A 21,491-nucleotide genomic window follows, 5' to 3' on the forward strand; every position below is an offset into this window, starting at 1 on the left:
ATCAGGAAAAAAAACAACAACTTTGTACCAACAATTCGGTAATTTTGAGGCATAGATTAATTTTCATAGTGGAAGAAGTGCCAATTTTCTCTTCAGATGCTGACTTTTCAACCAATTTATAACTAAGATAGTATCCTCTGATTCCTCTGAATTTTTATTTAAGATATATACAGGCCCAAGAAGTAAATAACAACCATACATGTCAGGTGTTTCTTGGTGAAATGAACATAATACCAGAGTATAGTATGAATTGTACTGATCTATTTATTTCATGATAATAGATCAATAGGAAAAGATACCTTAAATCAGAGTTATATAAGTATATCAAAATAGAGCACTGACCTAAAGTTGGGGCCTGTATTTTAGCCCTCAGTCATTTTCTAGCCTATCCTGTTATCATCTTACTTTGGACAAGGCAGTTCATCTCTCTGGGCCTCCATTTTCCCATTTTAAAACAAGGGGCTGGCAGCAGACAACCCCTGAGATCCCTTCCTGTCCCAGATGCCTTGGTTCAACACCACTGCCCCTCTGCTGGTCCTGCCAATGTGTTGGTGCTACACGCTACTTCAAATAAAAACTTGGTTTGTCTATAACGTGTGCTCCCTTGATAGCTTATGAAAGGCCTTTTTGTTATACAGTGCTTTTTCCCCTAGTTTTACAGACTTAGTTACTGTAATGATGTTTCTAGCTATTTTCTTGATGTCTCAGTAAATTTGCATTTGATATATTGTTGGTGAGATTGTGTTGTTTTGTAATGTTCTTTGGCTACTCATCTGTCCAGCATCTTATTAACCTTAACACTGTGATCATTGTTTAAAATATGTTCTGTAGAAAGAATAAAAACATTTACTTCACAGCGAGCATGTTCACAGATTTGAAAGAAAGTTCATTAAAAAGCACTGTTGCTTTCTTAAAAAAAAAAAAAAAGAATTGTAATACATTCCGTTGTCATATATAAATTTTTAAAAAAAATTTTTAAAGATGAAAAGATTAAAAATAATAATAAATAAATAGTAATATGCCAATGTTTATTTCTTCATGTCAACAAATGAACCATTCAGGTGGAAGAGTTGAGAATGAGGGGGCAGGTCGTGTTAGGATGGTCCCCTCTGAGCCCAGCACCCTATGTGACAGTCCTAGTTACAGGCTCATAAAGCCAATCCTGGACTGAGGATTCAGGGAGCATTAATCAGAGTAGGAGGGAGCATGGTCTTTGGTGGACTCTGAAGGCTGGGCTTTCATCCGTGACCCTGAATGGAGGTTGCAGTAATTGAGGAGACACACGAAATAGATTTCAGTGACCAATCTGATGGGAACATGTCAGTAGGTTTCCTCAGAGATTTCCTTGGCATTTTTACCAGTTATGAATTTGACAACCTGAGGAAGGAAAGCATGCCTCACATAATACTTTTCTTTCCTTGCGATAAACTATTTGGCTGTTTTAACAGTTTTAATTCAGAACACACATATCCATCCAAGTACCATTTTCTAATATTCATCTCTAGTTAATGAATTTATCCAAAAATGATTATTTATCTTAGAAACTCAGAGCTCACCAACATAGCACTTTCTTTTTAGGAACCCTTTTTATGGAATTAAAAAGGAGCTCGTCAGAATTGTGATTGTTGCTGCCATATATTTGACTGCCAATATGGTAAAATCTACTTCTGATTTTTCCACAGGAAGTTCTCAAACTGGTTTGCTCTCTGTCTTCCCAGGTACCTCCAGGTCATCAGTCACTCGATGTAAGCCAGGAGCCAACTGCCCCAGTTCACACAGTGGCATCAGTAGACAACTGTCTCCTTTATCTATCACTGAAGATTCTTCTGCTCCCATCCTTGAACTTCAGAGCCGAGGATCCTCTGGAGTTTGTGGACATAGAGTCGAGAGACAGAACAGATCAGGTATGTGGGTGACCTTCTCTTGAACAACATCTTGGTAGCTTTCTAATGAGCCATGGAAGATCTTTCCCTCCGCACAGAAGGCAGAGACATTACGTGGGCTCCTAGGAGTGGGTTTGGGGAAGGTCCATCAGGTAGGAGGAGGAAAAATATGGGAAGTAGGTTGAAGCAATCTATTAGGGGTGTACAGTGTAGCAGAGAAGCTGAATACCAAATCCTGTAGTTGAAGAACTTAACACAGTGACTTCTAATGAAGTGTACAAGGTAGCTAGTTTTCTCATCTTCAAAATGTCAAAATCCTTTATCTCAGCTCAGGGATTCAGTAATAACACACTGTGCCCATTACAAAAAAGACAAAAGCATCAATAAAATCACAGAATCTCTATCATCTTCATCAGGACTACCCGTCTCCGGTGCCCCTCTAGTTTTCCCAATTGTATACTTCCTGCAGGGAGGGGAATTCACTTGCCTCACTGATCAGCAGTTTCAGATCATTAAGTCTTTTAGCCCTTCCTCACATCCACCTAACCACCCACCAATGCTTGAGTCCCTGGGATTGCTAGCTAGATCTCATAACTATGCCGTGAGTTTCCCAACAAACTTCTCATTTCTAAAGGCAGCTGGGTCTACGAGGCGGCTGCCCAAGACTGTTGCTTTTTGGTGGTGGATACCTTCTTTCTTGTCCCAGAGAATGCTCTAAAGTCCCAGGTTCATATTCACTTCCTTTCATATGACCATTTTTCCACCTTCCTGAAAAGAGAGAACAATTGTCTGTTAGCAAACACTTTCCTCTCTCAGAGGTCAGAGTGTCTCTGTGCTTTTGTCTATCCATTATCATCACTGTGGAAATGTTTCTGGTGTGTGTTTCTTTCTATCTGATGTTAGGTCTTCTACATGAATCCATGATCTCCTCCTCCCACCCTATTTCCCCTGCATTTACAAAGCCTCTCCCATGTGTTTCTTCATCTTGGCTGGCAATGTATTAAAATCTCTTTCATCTTCAAAACAGTGACAACAACAGCAGAAACAACAAAACACACCATCTAAAATAACAGGATGGTTAAAGAAAACAAACAAACCAGAATGTTGAGAAAATGGGCACAGTTTTGTTTTTTTTTTTCAGTAGAAAAAGGGTAACTCAGGAAATTCAATTAGGGGTGGGTGGTTGAAAAAAGGGGGATGGTAGTAGAGAAGATGTGAAGCCTCTTCTAAGGTCCTGCTAATTTAAGGATAGATTTTTATATAAGAGAAGGTGTTTTTTTTTTCTTTTTTCAAAAATAGCCTATTTTTAAATGGTATCTGAGCAGACCCCCCCCCAGGCTAAAACTCTTTAAAAAGTAAGAAAAAATGACACTTTCTTAAATCTTTATTAAGTTTTAATTGGCTTTAATAAATTTTAGTCATATTCCTATTGTCCCAGTTGTTTGCAAAACAGAATGTTCCAGTTAATTAAATATTCTGGTTAATAAAGACTTGTCCCATCTATCATACATGAATTACAAACTTTAAAACCATACCACTAAAGATCACCTCGAACATAATTTACTTTCTGTGATAATTAGAAGGAACTCAGGGACCTTCCAGTGCAGCAAAAAGAAGAGAGAAAAATAGAATAACATGAAAATAAGCTCACCATGATTTCATGAATATGATGGTACTTCACCTCAAAATGAATCTCATATGCTAGATCTTACCATCCTTTGACAGATAAAGAATCTAAGGCTGGAATTAAGCACATACTCAGGGCTCTACAATTACAGTACTGGGACTTAAATACATGCTTCCAAAGTCCAGTGGCTTCTACCAGCAATCTGTATGATTTCAATAAAGGTTCCATAGAAATGGGTAGAATTCCTAGTACACCCAATTTAGTGCTATATACAAAGCTATAAATCCAAGCAAGAATGTAGAATGTCTTTTTTTAAAGCAAACAGAAAAATGAAAGCTCTGGATACCCAATCCTTCTAGGAAATTAAATTAATCCTTTGTAAAATTATAGAAGCTGTCAAAATTAAATATGGTCGTCAAAAGAAAAACTTACCCATGACTCAGAAGGATTTAAGTTGTTACTGGTATTATTAAAAGCACCGTCCATTGTACAGTGGTGTTCCAAAAGCAATCTTCAAAGACGGTAAGGATGGGGACACATTTCATCTCAAAAGGATATTTACAACCTTTAATGAATCATTCCTCCCTTATAAACTAGTCCCTAAGAACAACAGGATCTGAAGTATAGTAAGGAAAACCTTTCTCTTATGTATCACCTCTCGTAAATCTCATACAAGACTGCCATTCCTGTCAGGAAACAGAAAATTTTCCCCAAACCATTTCTGAAATCTCCAGTGCTAAAATGGAATGCTAAAGACTAAAAGCCTAGACAGAATCAATATTCAGAATAAAAATCTGGGACCCTGGAAACCTCAAATACCCCTTAATGTCTCAGTTTTATCATCTATAAAGTGGGAACGATTGTACCTATTCAATAGCATCTTGTTTTTCCAGCTTCCCAACACAATAGTCTCTCATTCTACCTGCTTATTTACTTTAGTTTTCCTCTCTGCATAACCCACATGGACACAGAGGAAATGCTCAGAACAGTTATCAGGAACAGGTAGTATCTGTACCTAGTGTAGGGAGCTGGCTCCCTTTTATTTCCAGACTCACCTCAATGCCACTGTATCATGGAAGTTTCCCCGATCTTCTGCTAGCCCTTAACAAGTGCTTCTCTGCCTTATGTGGACTCATATCTGTCAGAGTTGCCCCTGTCACACTGTGAGCTTAAGTCTTTCATCTTTGAACCCCTGGGAATCCAACTAGCTCCTGGTACTGTCTCCAAAAGATTTTGTTGAATAAATAAATAAAAGAATAAAGTTTTCATCTTTTGGAGCCCTAGGGCCTGAGAATTCAGTTGAGTTTTTAAGACTTAGAAGTCATGTAGTAATTGCTGTGTTCATACTTAACTTAGTTTATATTCCCAAATGAAGAATTCACTTTCAAAGCTTGCTTCCCCATCTCCCAAAATGATTATATCAGAAAGCCTTAGCTGGGTAAAGGTTTTTAACCCAGTGGGACAGTCATGCCAGGCTCATTAAACAGGAGGAACACTTTCAGCCACAGAGCAAGCAGGTTCTGGAGAGGTGATGTGAGAAGCCTCATCCACTATTAGTAACCTGTGAGCTGCACTGCTTTTGTTACCACCAGCGCAGGCCTTGTGCTCAAGGAGGGTTCCTGGGCATCCAAGGGAATCTTGCAGACAATTTTGCCTCCCTTCTCCAGGATTCTACCTTTGGAGGTCTCAGCTTGGGGACTCAGAGGGAACTCTGCTCCTGTTCAACTTTCTGCTAGGCATAGGAATTTATTATGTTGAACTAATTTTCTCCATCAGGGGAGATGGCCTTTATGATTGTCAACTGCAGAGAGCTTTGGCTATTTTAATGTGAGAAAAAAAAATGCTACTAACTTTTCTTAGTAAATGTCAAAACACAAGGCAGAGCCTATTATGTTCCCAGAAATACATTAAATAGTAATTTGCTATGAGGTGGGAAATGGCTCTGTTATAGCCAGGATTTGCACTTGTTCTTGGGACACATTGTTTTTCAACTTAATAGTCATCTTTGCTGCAATTTTTAAAATATCTCAGTGGAATATAAAAACAAATATTTATTTCTCACTCACTTTTCATGTTGGTGGAGCCTGGGCGGCTTCAGCAAGGTTCTGCTCATTCCCCCACATAGACTGAAAAAGCAACTTCTATTTAGGATTTTCCATTTTAGTGCTGGAGAGAAAGAGTAAAAGAGATGGTGGGGTCTTCGGATGCCTCTTAGAACTTCTGCTGGGAAGTGGTGTAACTCCCATCACTCATATGGGATTGAGTCAGGCAATTCACATGGCCATGGCCAAAGTGTTTGGAAGAGAGGGTGTGCTCCTATAAGGAAGGGGGACCAGCATAGCATCTCCCATGTACATGAGCATCCTCAAGTGCTGGATAGCGTCCAAGTTCATGCTGTACCTTGTAGAGCAGAAATTATAAGAGAAAACAAGCCAGAATTATCAATCTCTTCTGATGGTAGTAGAAAAGAAAAACACTGGACATTCTGCCATCTTCCTCTTTGGTTGCATCCCTCTTTTTTAAGTTTCTGATGTGTTTGATTACTGTTTTGTAACCTGATTCCCACACATTTGTATTTGTATTCCTTTCCTGTTTTCAGGGGAAGATGGGACACAGACTCATCCTGAGAACAGCAGCCAAGAAAACAGAATCAAGGCTCGCTGCCTGTCCTGCACGTCCGTGGTTCTGAAGGCCGTCTGGGGACTCTTGATCATATTGTCAGTTTCTTCGTCTTGGGTTGGAACCACACAGATTGTAAAAATTACTTATAAGAACTTCTACTGTCCATTTTTCATGACATGGTTTTCAACAAACTGGAACATTATGTTTTTTCCCGTCTATTATTCTGGTCATCTGGCCACTGCTCAAGAAAAGCAATCTCCAATGAAAAAATTCAGGTAGGTTTCATGTTAAATGGCCAGTAGGGGATGTCTGGGAAAATATACATCTGTATGTATACATAGTTTCATCTCTTCACAATATGAGTTGAGTTCTTGGGGAGTGAGAAGCAGGGTCTGAAGTTGATAATGAACCCAAGAAAACAGCCCTCCCCTTAAAAAATTATGTCTACAACATGCCAGGCACTGAGCTGCTACTTATTTTTTTAATTCACCATCGGTAACAACGTTTACCTCCCCTTTTTTTTTTTCTCGCAGTACTATGGAGTGAACACAAAGCCTTGCACATGCTAGGCAAGAGCTCTACCCCTGAGCTACATTCCCCAGCCCAACATTCACCGTTTTTTAAAAATATTTTTTAAATGTTGATGGACCTTTATTTTATTCATGTATTTATATGCAGTGCTGAGAATCAAACCCAGTGCCTCACACATACTAGACAAGCACTCCACCACTGAGCCACAACCCCAGCCCCTCAACATTCACCTTTTAAGATGGGGCTATTATCCCCATTTTGACACAACAGGAAACAGATTCAGAAAGGTTAAATGATTTGTTCAAGGTCAAACAGTTACAAATGATGGAACCCTGATTTAAATCTAGATCTGCTTATCTCTAAAAGTCATGTTTTTAAAAATCTCAATGTCTCAAATCCAGAGGGGGAAAAAAAAAATCTGAAAGATTCACAGTTTCAAAACATTTGCTCAATATCCCTGACACTACAATGCCTGAGCAGATGAAATGACCTAGGTTCATGCAGTGGGAGGTCTGGCCCTGGGCAACTTGAAAAGATTCCATTCTTTGCTGGCTGGGAGCTCATGTGGCCTTGTCTGTCTGTCTGATGGTCATGAGCAGTGGTGGCTGGGCTTCCTGGAATCTCGTAAGTTCTAGTGGTTGCTTCACACTGAGCCTGGCTTCTGCAGCTCCTCTTGGGGAGTGGAGGAAGTTGAGAGTGCTGAGGCAAACACAGCATTTGGCTCAACACTCTTTTGTGAGTGCACAGCTTCTTGAAAAGGAAAAGCCCAGAGATAAGCAATAACATCCAGAACAGCCCACTACGAGAAAACAGGGACCTTGGTGGAGAGCAGATGGGAGAGTGAGAGCTTATTGGTCTTCTGCAGAATGACCATCAGTTTGTCTTGCAGACACCAAAATAACCTTCCCAAGATAAGAGAAATGCCTAACAAAAAGGATGACTGTTGTGATTGGTGCATTATAAGACTATTTCTAAGTGCTTAACAAACTGTGATGGGTCTCTCTCAAGTTACATTTCCTATAGCCAACCTGGAAGTACCTGGGAATACTATGAGCTATATGTGTCCGTGACAACTCAATTATAATTAAATAATTTAAGAAGGAAACTTAGAATCAATATTGTCTGCTTTGGAAGAAAGAATAAATCCCCATATGTATTTGCAATTGCTCAAGATATTTTTATTCAATTCTATCAAAATAGACATAATCTTGAGGCATATTTTTTCCCATAACAGTATGTAATAAATTATAGCTGGGGAGCATCGTTATCAGAATAGTATCAGATAAAAATAGCGGTGTGTACCAGATAGCACTGTGTTCCACCTGAACATACCTGTGATTTAGATACACATGTTGATAAAAATGACAAAAGAGTCTAATGAAAAGAGTGGTCCAAGAAGATTTTAAAGCAAGCCAAGGTGGTTTTATCTAAGATAACACATTTGCAAAAGGCTATTGCTGACAGAAATGATATTTGGGGAATGAGCTTCATCTTCTCCCCATCTCTCATGTCAGACTAACTCTGAACTTGGCAAAATCTGTGATTTGACAAGATACCTCCACCTGTTAGTGCAGGTAGAATGAAGTTGACTATTTCTGATCAAATAAGAAAGCTTTCATTGTTAAACACAGAACACTATTTTTGAAAGGATTGTTCTCTATTGAGAACTGTAAAGGAGGTTGTCAGAAAATTCTTAGATCCTTGATCTGTTTTCCCTGTAGACTCATTAACACCATCTGCCAAGCAGGGACTCCCAAAGCTCCCAAAGGCAGAATGAGGGGAGACAGACTTAGTGTGAGACCGGAGACAGGAGTTCTCCCCTAGCACCAGAACTTCTGACAGTTTCTCTCCCAAATGGTATGAAAGCATTTCTAGTTTTATTTTCTCCCTATTACTTATATTAAAAGAATTTTCAATGTCCATTTGGAAGTAATTTTCAATGATTTAATCATTCCAATTGTATGCCACCAGAATTCAGTTGTCTCTGGTGAATTTGAAATTTATAAGAAAGAAATTATATCTCATAGTTTTAACAAGGTTATTTTCTTAGAGGGAATAAAAATTCTAGAACAAGTTAATTAGAGTGGCAGATATACTAGACTCTGCCAGGCACCTATGAAATGTGCTTTAAGTGCTATTTGGCATATAAGAAAGTATTCGATGACTAACCTCCATTCCAAGCTTTGCCACCTGTCAATGCCCCTTATCCAGAAATTTTGTTACCATCCCCCAAAGAGACCCACTGCTAATTGCTTCCCTATAAAAATCTTTTAAAATTTTATTTTATTTTAATTTTTTTAGTGTTTCCACTTCTTAGCACTTAGTGCTTACAGAGTATAAGGTTACACAAGTGATCTGGCATTTGGATAGTATTTTTCATTTCTGCAATAGTAGCAGAAATGCTAAATGGGCATAAGATTGGTGGTGAGAATAAATGGGAAAAGAAAAGAGAACAATAAAGGAATGAGCACCTGGGGGACAGGGTCAGCCAGGTAAGAAGAGTCTTTACTGGGCAACTGCATTTTACCAGCCTTTCTGTCCCTGGGCTTTTCCCATGGGACCCTATCTGGCTTCCCTGGGGAATCCAAGTGTTCCCTCACCTGCATCCCAAGTCTTTTCTTGAGGGCTCTCAACCCAGTATGATGGTAGGAAGATCCACCGCTGCCTAGGGCCAGCGATAAGAAAAAGAAATCCTTGAATCAGAAATGGGTTTCCTTTTGGTCACTGACAAATCTGTATTTAAAAAGTTGTTCTGTGGTTATGGATGACAGAATAAACCCATGCCTCTCCACTCTGGCTCTCCATGACAGCTTCCTCATGGAGCAGAACCATCGGGAGCACAGAAAGCAGACCTTGTGCCCAAGCTGGTCTAGGCACCATGCTGCTGCTTCTATATGTGATGCTGCTCCAGAATAAGCTCCCACCCCCCACTCCCCCACTCCCCCACCCCCCGCTTTAGAGAGGCCACTGATTTTCCTGAGTGTGTGAGCACATGTGATTTCTGTAGACTTTACAGAGGCTTTGCTTTGGGGTTATGTAATCCCATCATTGAAGTTGTGTCACTGTCAAGTTAAAATTTACCTTTGGGAAAATTTCATTTTCTTTTTATGAAAATTCTTCCTTTTTGGTTGTAACCCAATGAAAGTCAAACCACAATACATATCATGTGTACAATATGCACTTTTAAACCTTCCTGGAATCATTGACCTACAACTCCCAGGAATCTCAGCTGCTTGGAAGCCCCATTTATTGGGAGACTTGATATTTAAGGCTATATTCCCTGTGCTTAGGACCTTTATCACTCTCTCACTTTACGTGGCCCTCCTGTCAGGAAAGATACTTCACATGTGTGAGGCAAACACTGGTCAGGGATCATTTTGGTACTTAAATTACTTTTTTTTTTTTTTGGTGGGGGGTTACCAGAGATTGAACTCAGGGGCACTCAACCATTGAGTCACATCCCCAGCCCCATTTTGTATTTTTTTTTAGAGACAGGATCTCACTGAGTTGCTTAGTGCCTTGCTGTTGCTGAGGCTGGCTTTGAACTTGTGATCCTCCTGCCTCAGCCTCCCAAACTGCTGAAATTACAGGCATTAAGTACAATGTTTGTCTTTAGTAAAAGCTGGAAAGAAACTAGTACCAGCACTCTCCACAGTTATGAAAATACATTTCATTATAAATGTTATAAATATGTCTGAATATTAATAACTCATTGCCTTGAACAAGATATTTACACTACTCTTGAAAATAAAATACTGGACACATAATAGCCACCCATAAATGCTTGGATGTTTGTGAACAACTGAGTGAAAAAAATTAAGCTAAATTCTCCAAGTGGCATGCCGGTTTTCATTCATACACATACTGTCATCTTACCACTTCCTTTAATGTCTGTATGTATCGCTAGCTTGAACAGTTTGATTAACATGGCCCCATGGGCTTCATAGCCAATTTAATCAGAAATAAACAAATCAGAGGTTTAATTAAAGTGACTAGTTCCACACATTGAATTCAGATGATTCATCCAAAAATAGCAATGTATGCATATAAGCATACATTTCATAACTTAGTTTTGAATTTCATAACTTAGTTTTTACTGTTTTCAGGGTTATCACAGAGGCTTTCTCATTTTTCTGCCTTAATACTATGGATAGGAAAATAAATTAGTCAATTAAGCAGAGATATTAGAAGGAGACGCAGTAAATCAGGAATAACAAAACCCCAAGATGTGGTTTCACAGACACACGAGGCCCCCTGCTCCACAGGATTCTGGGAGTTGTCTATGTCTGGTCACATGGCAGCTGCCATCTTGATCCTGTTGCATTTGCCCATTGGGAAAAAACTCTCCTTTCAATAGGTAGTCATTTCAGCAATTACTTATTTCTGTATTTCTCCAGGCTTCTCTGAGAATGTCCATAGACTGCCAAATGTCTGCCCTGGCAATCCCAAGGGAGTATCTGCGGAGGAGAGGGCCTATCTCTGTGCTGAAGAGCAGTGGGTTCCTTTCCAAGACTCCCTGAAACACATATGTAGCAGAACTGGGTTCAGTATGTTCCACAGGTGAATGATAGACTTGAGTACACTCCTGCCTGACAATGGCTATGAAGAGTCAGCCAGACAAGAAGGATCCCCATTAGCATCTGCATATTAATCTCTTTTTTCTTTCCTAGGGAATGCAGTCGGATTTTTGGTGAAGATGGTCTGACGTTGAAGCTCTTTCTTAAAAGAACTGCTCCCTTTTCTATTCTATGGACTTTAACAAATTACCTGTACTTACTGGCTTTAAAGAAGCTGACGGCCACAGATGTCTCTGCTCTGTTCTGTTGTAACAAAGCCTTTGTCTTCCTGCTGTCGTGGATTGTGCTGAAAGACAGGTTCATGGGAGTGAGGGTAATAGCACACTAAATTCAATGCGTGATGCCTCCTTTGATTGTAAATCCTGCGTCAGGAGAGCTGCTTTGGTTCATGGAGTTTCTATAAAACTTTTCCCACTGAGTACAAATTGAAATTTGAAGATGCATTAGGAAGCCCCGGCAGTTACAACATCATGAAAGAAAAAAGGGATCATCCTACTGGGGAGTCAGCTAATTGCAACAGGAAGCACTAAAACAGACCAAGAAAATAAGTTCCATTTTTAGAATAGTTTTTAGGACTAATTTTTCAAATTAATAGTGTGATCAATATCTGTCTTCAGGAAAGAAGGGTCTGGGGAAATTAGCCACAGGAAAGATTATGATTTGCTGTTTTCAATCAACATATTTTGGGACACCCCTCCTACTCCTACCCAGATGGATTTAATTAATATTGGTGTAAGTAGATAAGATTACCAAACAGTAATTAAAGTCACTGGTAATAGCACAATGCTGTTAAAAGTTGCTATATTTCTAGTGTGACTAATCTAGAAATGGAACTGAAAGCAACAACTTGTACTTTGGTGTACAAATCCTTAATTGAACTGCATTAAATGTACACCAACCACTTCAGTTCTGAATTTATTCCTTTCAGAAGTAACATAGATTTAAAAAATAATAATAATAAATTTTGTAAGCTCCTTCTATGTTAGAAATAGATTGTTTGGTAACTATGCAAGTTTCAGGAGCCAGGTCTTATTCATTTCATCTGGCATGCTACCATGATGAAAATATCAAGACAACAGTTCCTTGGGAGGTCCAAATGAATAGCCTTTTACCAGAATATCAACATGATGCAGTTTCTTATCCTTTGAAAGAGATGGCTAAGATTGGATTTGAAATCTCTTTTACTGTCCAAATGCTGCTCTTGATGGCAATGATTCCAAGGTGTTTTTTCCCCAGATGCTGAAATCAAAGTCCATATTAGAAAGAAAGTTTATGACAGCCATGAACCCTGAAAGCTTTCTTTTAAAAATAGCCAATTAAGAGTGCACAGTGATGTACACTTGTACTCCCAGCTACTCAGGAGGCTGAGGCAGGAGGATTGTTTGAGCCCAGGAGATCACTGCCAGCCTGGGCAACATAGCAAGAATTTGTCTCTTAAATAAATAAATAACCAGTTAGAAAATTCTGATAGAATCTTGGGAAATGCTGAAAAATTTAGAACTGATGCTTGACATGAATACTAAGAAGAAAGCCAAGATGGCTTGATACCATTAGAATATACCAAATGTGATATCACATGCTCCACTAGCTAATCTTGATTTGACACCCAAATGGTTTGGCATTATGTATTTATACCTGACACACTGGTGCTGATTCTCTACCACCAGGTACCCTGATGAGTCCTTTGTGAACAGGGACCTTTCCTATGTTGTCCACTGCTCCCTTTTTAGAAGAAGGGAAAGAAAGGAGATTGAGTGGCTTTTCTGCTCATTCAGCTACATATGGATACCAAAGTAAATCAATACACTATTAGATTTACCAGTGAGAAAAAACAATTGTATTAGAATGAATGAATGCATTTAACCATGGACCTCACTTGATGTAAGAAGTTGCATCAAAAAAAAAAAAAAAGGCACAATGTTTGAGACTTAAAAAAAATAACAAAAAATCAGCTGTGTAACATACATTAAATCACAGTTTTAAGACAAATGCCTATAGGTTACTAACCACTGCCATTTTAAATTTGGCATATGCAGTGGATTGAATGGTGGCTCCCAAAAGGATCTGTCCATGTCCTAATTTCCAAAACCTGTGAACGGGACCTTATTTGGAAAGAGAGTCATTGTAAATGTCATTAACTTAGGAATCTTGAGCAAAGAAGATCACCCGGGATGATCTGGGGGGACCTAAATCCAACAACAATTGTCCTTATGAGAGACACACAGGAAAAAAATACACATGGAAGAGGAGTTGTGATCACAGAGCAGTTATGATCACAGAGACAGAAACTAGAGTGATGTGGCCCCAAGCCAGGAGTGCCAGAGCAGCCACCAGAAGCTGGAACATACAAAGTATGTACTCTCACCTAGAGATGACTTTGGAAGCATAGCCCTGGTGGATTTTGAACTACTGACCTATACACTACTGTAAGACAATCAATTTCTGTTGTTTGAAGTCATCAATTTTGTGGATTTGTTTCCAGAAGTCTCAGGAAACTAACTCAGCATTTGTAAGAAATAAGATTTGATAGAAAAAATGTGAAGTAGCCAATAAGTATTAGCAAATAAATACATGCATAAATTAAGATATCATAGATGGCCAAACAGCAAGTAGTAGTGTCAGGCATGTTGGTCGAAGTCAGATATCTTTCTTTTTCAAGACAGGAAATGTTTCACTGCTCACCATGAAACATTTTTTATTGATGTTTATTGATGCCATGTTCCAGGAGAACGTCAAAGTGTGCTTTTAATGATGCTCATAATCAGGCCATGGAATATGGGAAGCACCACAACATATTAGCATTTTACCTTTTGACAGTCTCAGCAATTCCTTTTCTCCTAAGACATATAGAGAACATGTATAATTAGGTCATTTGAGAAATTAAAGGTCGGCGAATGCAGCACCGACAACATCAATGCTGCTTTTATTGCCGGTATCTATAAATAATCTAAAGCTCAGCCCTGCCTGATGCCGTGCCACTGGACTCTCTTAAAACAAAAAAGCAAAATGCAAAACAAAACAAAAAACAGTTAAACAAAAAAACCTGTTTTCAGTCATCAGGTGGAAACCTGTCTTCTATACCATTGAACTAGAAACTTCAGCAATGTTGATATTAAAAACACTAACTGGGTGGGCTGGGGCTGTAGCTGAGTAGTGGAGTGCTTGCCTAGCATGTGTGAGGCACTGGGTTCAATCCAGTGTCACATAAATATAAATGAATAAAATAAAGGTATAAAACATACAATTATATTAAAAGAAAAACAACACTTACTGGTTTACCTGTCAATATTATTTTTTATTTTTTTAAAAAACTTTGTTTTAAAATATATTGTGCACCTTAATTTTTTTAAAAAAGCACATATTTTCGTGGCTTATATTAAAGATTCAGGAGTTTAGAGACAAATGGTCATTGGTTTGTAATTATAATTTGCTTGGCCCCAAGAATGACATTTAAGACAGAAAGCTGTGACCTCCCTTACTTTTATTTTTTCATGTCAAAATAATTCCACAGAGAGAATAGAGGATGCTTTAAGTAATAAGATCAGTAAATACGGGTTTATCTGGACCATCAGTCAGCATTATTCATATAAAATGAATTAAGCATTATGAATAACTTGTTAATATTTTGTTTCTTAGGAATAGATTCAATTACAGATGGAAAGGTAATCTATTGCACATTATTTTCCATTATGAAATCATTTCCCCTAATTTACTGGTAATGTTTATGAGCAGTTTCTTGCAGCTAATTTATGATCATCCCATGGAAATCAGTGAATTTCTGATATTTCTGATAAAGATTACAAAACTGTTGGAAGGTGATAATCCAGCTCTTGCAACTTTGAATATGGGTATTTTCCCATCTCTGAGATCCTGTCTTATTTATCTATAATTTTTAAATTTATGAGAACTTGAAAAACTATCACCACTGTAATGAAAGGAGGTTATTGGGGCTGGGGTTTGGCTCAGCACTAGGTGAGTATGAGGAGACCCTGGTTTCCATCCCCAGCACCACAAAAACAAAACTAAAGAATATTCTTTCTAAGAGAAATGAGCCACTGGGTAAAAGTTTTCTTCTCAGTTGCTGGTGTCTCTTTCACTTCAATGAAAAGTATGTTAGACCGAGAAGTTAGAAACCTTTTTTTCAGATTCAGTTCCTCCCTTAAATTTTGTATTATTATGTCAAATGTTTTCTTTCATTTGAAAATTTCCTTGAAGATATGGAGAAAATTGGTGGTTGGAGAAAGGTTCAGCAGACCCCAATTTTCTTAGCAGATAAGAAATCAATGTGTTCCTTCATCTTGGTACCCACATATTTTCAGCCATATGTGGACCCCTAGGGAGTTAATTTCCCAAAATGTGACTGTTCTGGAGTCTTTCCTTGACCCACCGAGAACTGACTGAAGTATGTCAGTTATACTGAATCTTTCATTGCCTAAGCTGTACTTTGAATTCATTTTTTTTTAATTTTTTGTTATTTTTAGTTATACATGACAGTAGAGTATATTTTGACATATCTACAAACATGAAGCATGTCTTATTCTAATTAGGATCCCAGTCTTGTGGATGTACACGAGATGTTGAAATTCACAGTGGTGTATTTATATATATTCATAGGAAAGTCATGTTAGTTTCATTCCACTGTCTTTCCTATTCTTATGGCCTCTCTCTTCCCTTCATTCTCCTTTGTCTAATCCACTGAACTTCTATCCCCTTCCCCATCACCTTGTTGAGTGTTAGCATCCATACATCAGAGAGAACATTTGGTCTTTGGTTTTAGGGGATTGGCTTATTTCAATTAGCTTGATAGTCTTCAGATCCATCCATTTACTGGCAAAGGTCATAAAGTCATTCATTTTTATAGCTAAGTAATATTCCATTGTGTATATATACCACATATTCTTTCCTCCATTCATCTGTTGAAGGGTACCTAGTTTGGTTCCATAGTTTAGCTATTGTGAATTGAGCTGCTGTAAACATGGATGTAGCTGTGTTACTGTAGTATGCTGATTTTAACTCCCTTGGATATATACTTAGGAGTATTATAACTGGGTCAAATGATAGTTCCATACCTAGTTTTTTGAGGAATCCCCTACTGCTTTCTAAAGTGGTTGCACCAATTTGCAGTCCTACAGCAATGTATGAGCTGCACTTTGAATTGAGATCCTCCCTTCTCCCACCTCCCCATCCCCTGCAGAGTGCTATAACAGGACAATAGAGTTGAGTAGCTACTGACTGGTGCTGATATTACATTCTAAAATAAGATTCCAGGTACTTGGGTAACTGCTCATTCATGTGCAGTGAAGACTTCTCCATCAAGGACCTTCATGTTTCCCAGGGCAGAGCTTCTCATCCCTCTCTTGAAAGGACAACCACCTGGGAGTAGAGCCAAGAGAGTAGAAAGCTGGGCTGTGACTGCTCTCAGATTGTATGCCCATGATGAATCCCTAACTCCATCACAAGGTACAATCAGGTGCCCACCTCCACATGTATCTTGCAGTCTCTCCTAATGGGATTTCTTTCCCTCTTTGCTATTCAAATGTCCTTTGAGATCATTTTAAAATGGATTTTATTCTTATGAGAAGACATGTGAGGGAAAAAGGCGTTCAGAGGCCCAGCACCCATTGAATTCACCAATGTGTGAGGGACTCCCTCTCTTCCCCTTCACATGCACAGCATCTGACTGCTTTAATCAATCAATAGATTGCCCAGCCCAGTTCAATTTCTTGCACTTCAGCTCTTGTTTGGTTTAATTGGATCTGAGTAAAGGAGATAGTTCTTCACATAACCTTAAATATGATATGTGCAAAAGTTTAAGGATGCTGTTCTTTGAAAATGGATCTATCTAAATCCACTCATAGGTGCGGCTCTCATTGACCAAGCTGTTAGTGTGTATCTTAGTTACAACTGTTTACCTGGAGCCTTGAACTTCAGTATAGCCACTGCCAGCAATATAGTGTGAGACCTGCATTTTGGGAATTGCATTTGGCTTTGGGATTCCAGGGTTGCAGTGTGAACTAGTGAAGCTCCTCTATGCTCATCCAGCTTCAAAAATCAGATTAACCTCAAAACAAAGTAAGGAAACATGTTTTGGTTCTATTGCTCACTTAGACCTGTAAGTTCCTCAAAGAAATACTGTGGGAATAACATTGAATTAAAGGTTCATTTCAATCCCTTGGGCCCTAAAAGATCTGGTATTGCTAGGAAAATAATAATTCTGGAAACCATCTGTGAATGGGAAACACAGTGAAGGGAATGAGGTTAGTCACCTTCATGGAGATGCAGAGAAGAATAAGACCCTTGGGGCTTTTGAGGTCCTCAATGGAAAAAAAAGAAGAAGATACAAGAAAGGAAAAGCATTCTGAAGCCAGGTGCTTCTCTAGCCTTTTTCTTTACAAACTTTTCTTTTTTTATGAAAGGTAAAGGAAACCTAGCTTTTATGTGGGGTCTCAGGTAAGTATTTAGGGCAGTGATATCACCAAATATCTCTTTGGTCTTTCAGAACAGGCTTAAATGACCTCAAGTCCACCTCTGTCCTTAAAAGTTGACCCAGAAAACTCTCTGAGAGGCTGAGATGCAGAAGAAGGTAGATGTTTCACAAGGTTGTTACTCACCAGTCATGCTGGGAAAATGGGCTAAATAAATCCCATTTGGGGGGTATACTCCCGAGGTGGGAACACCTAAAGGACAAAAAACAGGGAGGTTCAGGATGTTAAAACTGGAAATATTAGCAGCTTGGTATCACTACAGTTATAAACATTCTTATTTAAAGTCAATTAAGATCGTGGTAGTGGTGGGTTTTATTATTTAGACACTCCTGGTTGTTTAAGAGGTTGGAACTGGACTAGATTATGAGGAGAGTCACCACTTTTCAGAAGCCAAATGAATGGCACCACTAGATGGCACATTTCCAGCAGGAGGGGATCCTCATGAGTACCAAGAAGTCTCAGAAGCATCTCTATTGTGGACACCTTATGCATGAGCACATACCAGCACTGTTGACATAGAATTTAAGATACTGGCTTCCTGAAGATGCATTTCTGGTGTGTTAAGCACAAAAAGAGTCATTTCATGTGTTTCTGTTGAGAGAGAGAACTGGCTATTATTCCTTCTTTGATGATGATGGATTCTGAAAATGCAGGTGATTCAGATCTGCTTAGGTCATTTGTTCTCTGGACATTTAAAAAGTATTTACTCTCCAGCGTAAAAGAAACAGTGCCAGGGAGAGGGAAGTTCATTGGATTAGACAAAGGGGAATGAAGGGAAGGGTTGGGGGATGGGAATAGAAAAGATAGTCAAATGAATAGTCATAACTTTCCTTTGCTTATATATGAATACACACAGTGAAACTCCACATCATATACAACCACAAGAATGGGATCCTAATAAGAATAGGTTTTACTCCATGTATGTATATATTAAAATCCACTCTACTGTGGATTTTAAAAATAACAAATAAAAATCTAAAAACTAAAAGAAAAAAGAAATTCATATTGAAATACAGAATTGTTTAAAAAAAAAAGTAAAGCAACAAAAAATAATAAAAATAAAAAATAAAGTGCCTAGCAGAGCCATTCTGGAGCATATAACCAGTTGCTCCAAATAGATCTTCCCCTCAACTTTTTCTACATTTTCAAGATTAATTGAGGTCTGTTCCTTTAGTTCAAGCTGTGTAGATAGGAAATATATCGAGGCTTTCTTAAAACATGCCATAGAAATTTTGTCCTAGCAGATAGTTGTAAATTTTTTTTAAATGTGGCAGATGATTTATCTTTCCCCTCATCTAATATATAACCCATAAATTATTGCCTGTACCACGGAGAAAAGGTTTTTCTATCATTTCAAATATTCAGATTTTCATGCTTTCAGAATTTAACTAACAATGTTGTCTAGCCCCCTGAAGTGAAAAATACTTCTCTCCATGAGAGCAATTGAGAGAGACACTGGTGTAATTGATATGTCAATTTTAAGTGGTCCCAGAGAATATTTTCACAAGCACTTGAACCTAAAGACTGATGGAGATCTTTAAAAGGCTCACTATGCCTATAATTTTGAATTGCTATAAGATTATTTACTCTTTAGCCATATCCAATTCCTATCTTGAGAAAACTTAGATACTTCATGCAAATATATTTTTGCTAATGGCTTATTCATAAAAGGAAGACTTCTCACCTCTGTGCATATCCTGGGGATAATTGCATTACATGTTTGTCATTTTCTATGCAGGGTTTTTGTTTTTGCTATTTCTTTTTGTAAAAAATGTAGTTGTAGTTGGACAGAAGGCCTTTACTTTATTTATTTATTTTTATTTGGTGCTAAGAATCAAACCCAGGGCCTCATATGTGCTAAGCAAGGGCTCTGCCACTGAGCTACAGCCCCAGTCCTGGTTCTTTTTTTGTTTTGTTTTTAAATGTGTTGTTTGTTTTCACGATTCCCTAAATCCAGAATTACATATTATACACAATAGCATAAACATAAATATAAATATTATTTATAAACATAAATATTATTTATTATAGAATAATTTTAATATGAAATAGCATATCATGTTAAAGTTCATTGGGATTAATACCATGTTCATTAGCCATGTCTTGTAGTACCACATGATTATTTGACCAAGAAAATACAATCAAGGGTTAGCCAAAACAAAATAAATATCAATTCAAATTCATTATCTTTCCAGTTTAGTCTTATGAAGGAAATCTATTTATGTACATGAGTACTGTAGCCAGTGAACATTATTCAAACACAAAAAACAGAAAATGCCAGTCTGCTGTGCCTTTTTTGTTGTTGTTTTTTTTCCTGAAATCAGATTGCCCCCAAAATGGTTGCAAATCCATGGCTGAACTATAAAACCCCAAATTGAGGGAAATGATAACCCTCACAGAATTCCCAGGTGTAGATAACCCCTTCACCACGTTTATTTATGAGTCTATTACTTCTTAGTTGGAAAATTTCCTTGACACCTCCATGGTGCACATATTAAATTCTATTCCTTGTAGTTGGAGGTAGAGTCTAAGGAGAACACACATGTGGCAGTTTCAGAGAATGTGATATTTACTCAGCAAGAGAAACACCTCCCATCAAGCAGCCTCATGGATAATGTGTTGTGAAGATGGTTTTTCACCGCTGACCACGTTGGAATCTGTGCTCAAGTCATCTGCTGTTTTTCATAAAGGGAACTTCAGTATGGAGCTACTCTGTAACCACCCGTGCACTGGCCCTTGCTGGTCATTAAGAAGAGCATTGCTCTCGCAGCACCTGAAGTATAGGCCATCAAGAGCACACACATCCTGATTAGCCTCAAGTCTAGTCCCATGTCAATGATCTAAATTTTGTTATTATAAATAACTCCCTAATAATGTTAAAAGGGCTTGAAAAATCACATATGTGCAAAAGCTGTCTGCAGAGGAATCTATTTATTTGGAATGCTCAGAACTGAAGCTTAACATGTTAATCTCCAATTTGCTCACAAATTTTCAACTTGATTTTAAAGTCAGTGAGGAAGTGACATATTGTTCCCTATTCCAGGGTTATTTTACTCTTTGCTGTAAGGCTGAAATGTTTTCCAGTAAAACCAATTGAGGACAATTAAAGAAACAGATGTGAACCAGTGTTGTACCAAGGGAGTGGACTCCTGTTTCAAATGCATCAGGGACCTTATCATTTCACAGTACACCATTATGACCTCAGTCCAATTATGAAATATTTCACTTTATGTAGTTAATGAGTGCTTCAGCATAATTAAGTTAAATTATTTTTCTGTGGTATATCTAAAAAATTGAATTAATTTAAATGTAGACAAAAGGAAAAAGTGGCCTCCATTTGACATCCCAAGTGACAGAGCACATTCAATTTACTCCTAAATTTAAACCCCTAAAAGAGGTTATTCAGTTTCTTTTTTGCCCTTGGTCTACGTTTTGCCCCTTACCTGTATCAAAATGACGTCTCCTTAATCAAGTCCTAGTTATGTTCAGATCTTTAGAAATGTGAATTGATTCAAGAAGCTGATTAAAATGTATGCTGAATTGTTTGAAGAAAAAAAAATACAATATAGATGAAAATACTTAGAAGTGATTTCCTGTTGAATCCATTTCATCAGAATGGATATTAATTTCAAGGAAGTTGCATTAAAAAATTAAACTAAAATTACCATTTCTTAATTAGAATGTGAATCACTTTTATATTCTAGTCCTGAATGTCCCATGAGCATACTGATTTACTTTTAATACTGACCCTTCTTATATGTAAGCA

General features: G+C 38.0%; 1 protein-coding gene and 2 long non-coding RNA genes across 3 annotated transcripts in view; 1 reads left to right on the top strand and 2 right to left on the bottom strand.

Moving 5' to 3' along the window:
* Positions 1 to 21,491, top strand: part of Slc35f4 (solute carrier family 35 member F4) — a 239,118-nt gene that overhangs the window by 209,025 nt on the left and 8,602 nt on the right. Inside the window, exons 2-4 of the mRNA XM_027929829.3 lie at positions 1,719 to 1,904; positions 6,110 to 6,407; positions 11,334 to 11,553. Coding sequence (XP_027785630.1) covers positions 1,719 to 1,904; positions 6,110 to 6,407; positions 11,334 to 11,553 — 704 coding nt within the window. The remainder of the gene's footprint in view (positions 1 to 1,718; positions 1,905 to 6,109; positions 6,408 to 11,333; positions 11,554 to 21,491) is intronic.
* On the bottom strand, positions 1,012 to 5,898 carry LOC117794891 (uncharacterized). The gene is made up of 2 exons (XR_004618769.2): positions 5,577 to 5,898; positions 1,012 to 2,651 (listed from the first exon to the last, which is right to left on the bottom strand). It is a non-coding gene; the product is annotated as an uncharacterized lncRNA (long non-coding RNA).
* On the bottom strand, positions 11,440 to 21,240 carry LOC114088243 (uncharacterized). The gene is made up of 3 exons (XR_003581947.1): positions 21,169 to 21,240; positions 17,852 to 17,917; positions 11,440 to 11,526 (listed from the first exon to the last, which is right to left on the bottom strand). It is a non-coding gene; the product is annotated as an uncharacterized lncRNA (long non-coding RNA).

This window comes from Marmota flaviventris, chromosome 2, assembly GCF_047511675.1.
Source record: "Marmota flaviventris isolate mMarFla1 chromosome 2, mMarFla1.hap1, whole genome shotgun sequence".
Lineage (NCBI taxonomy): Eukaryota > Metazoa > Chordata > Mammalia > Rodentia > Sciuridae > Marmota > Marmota flaviventris.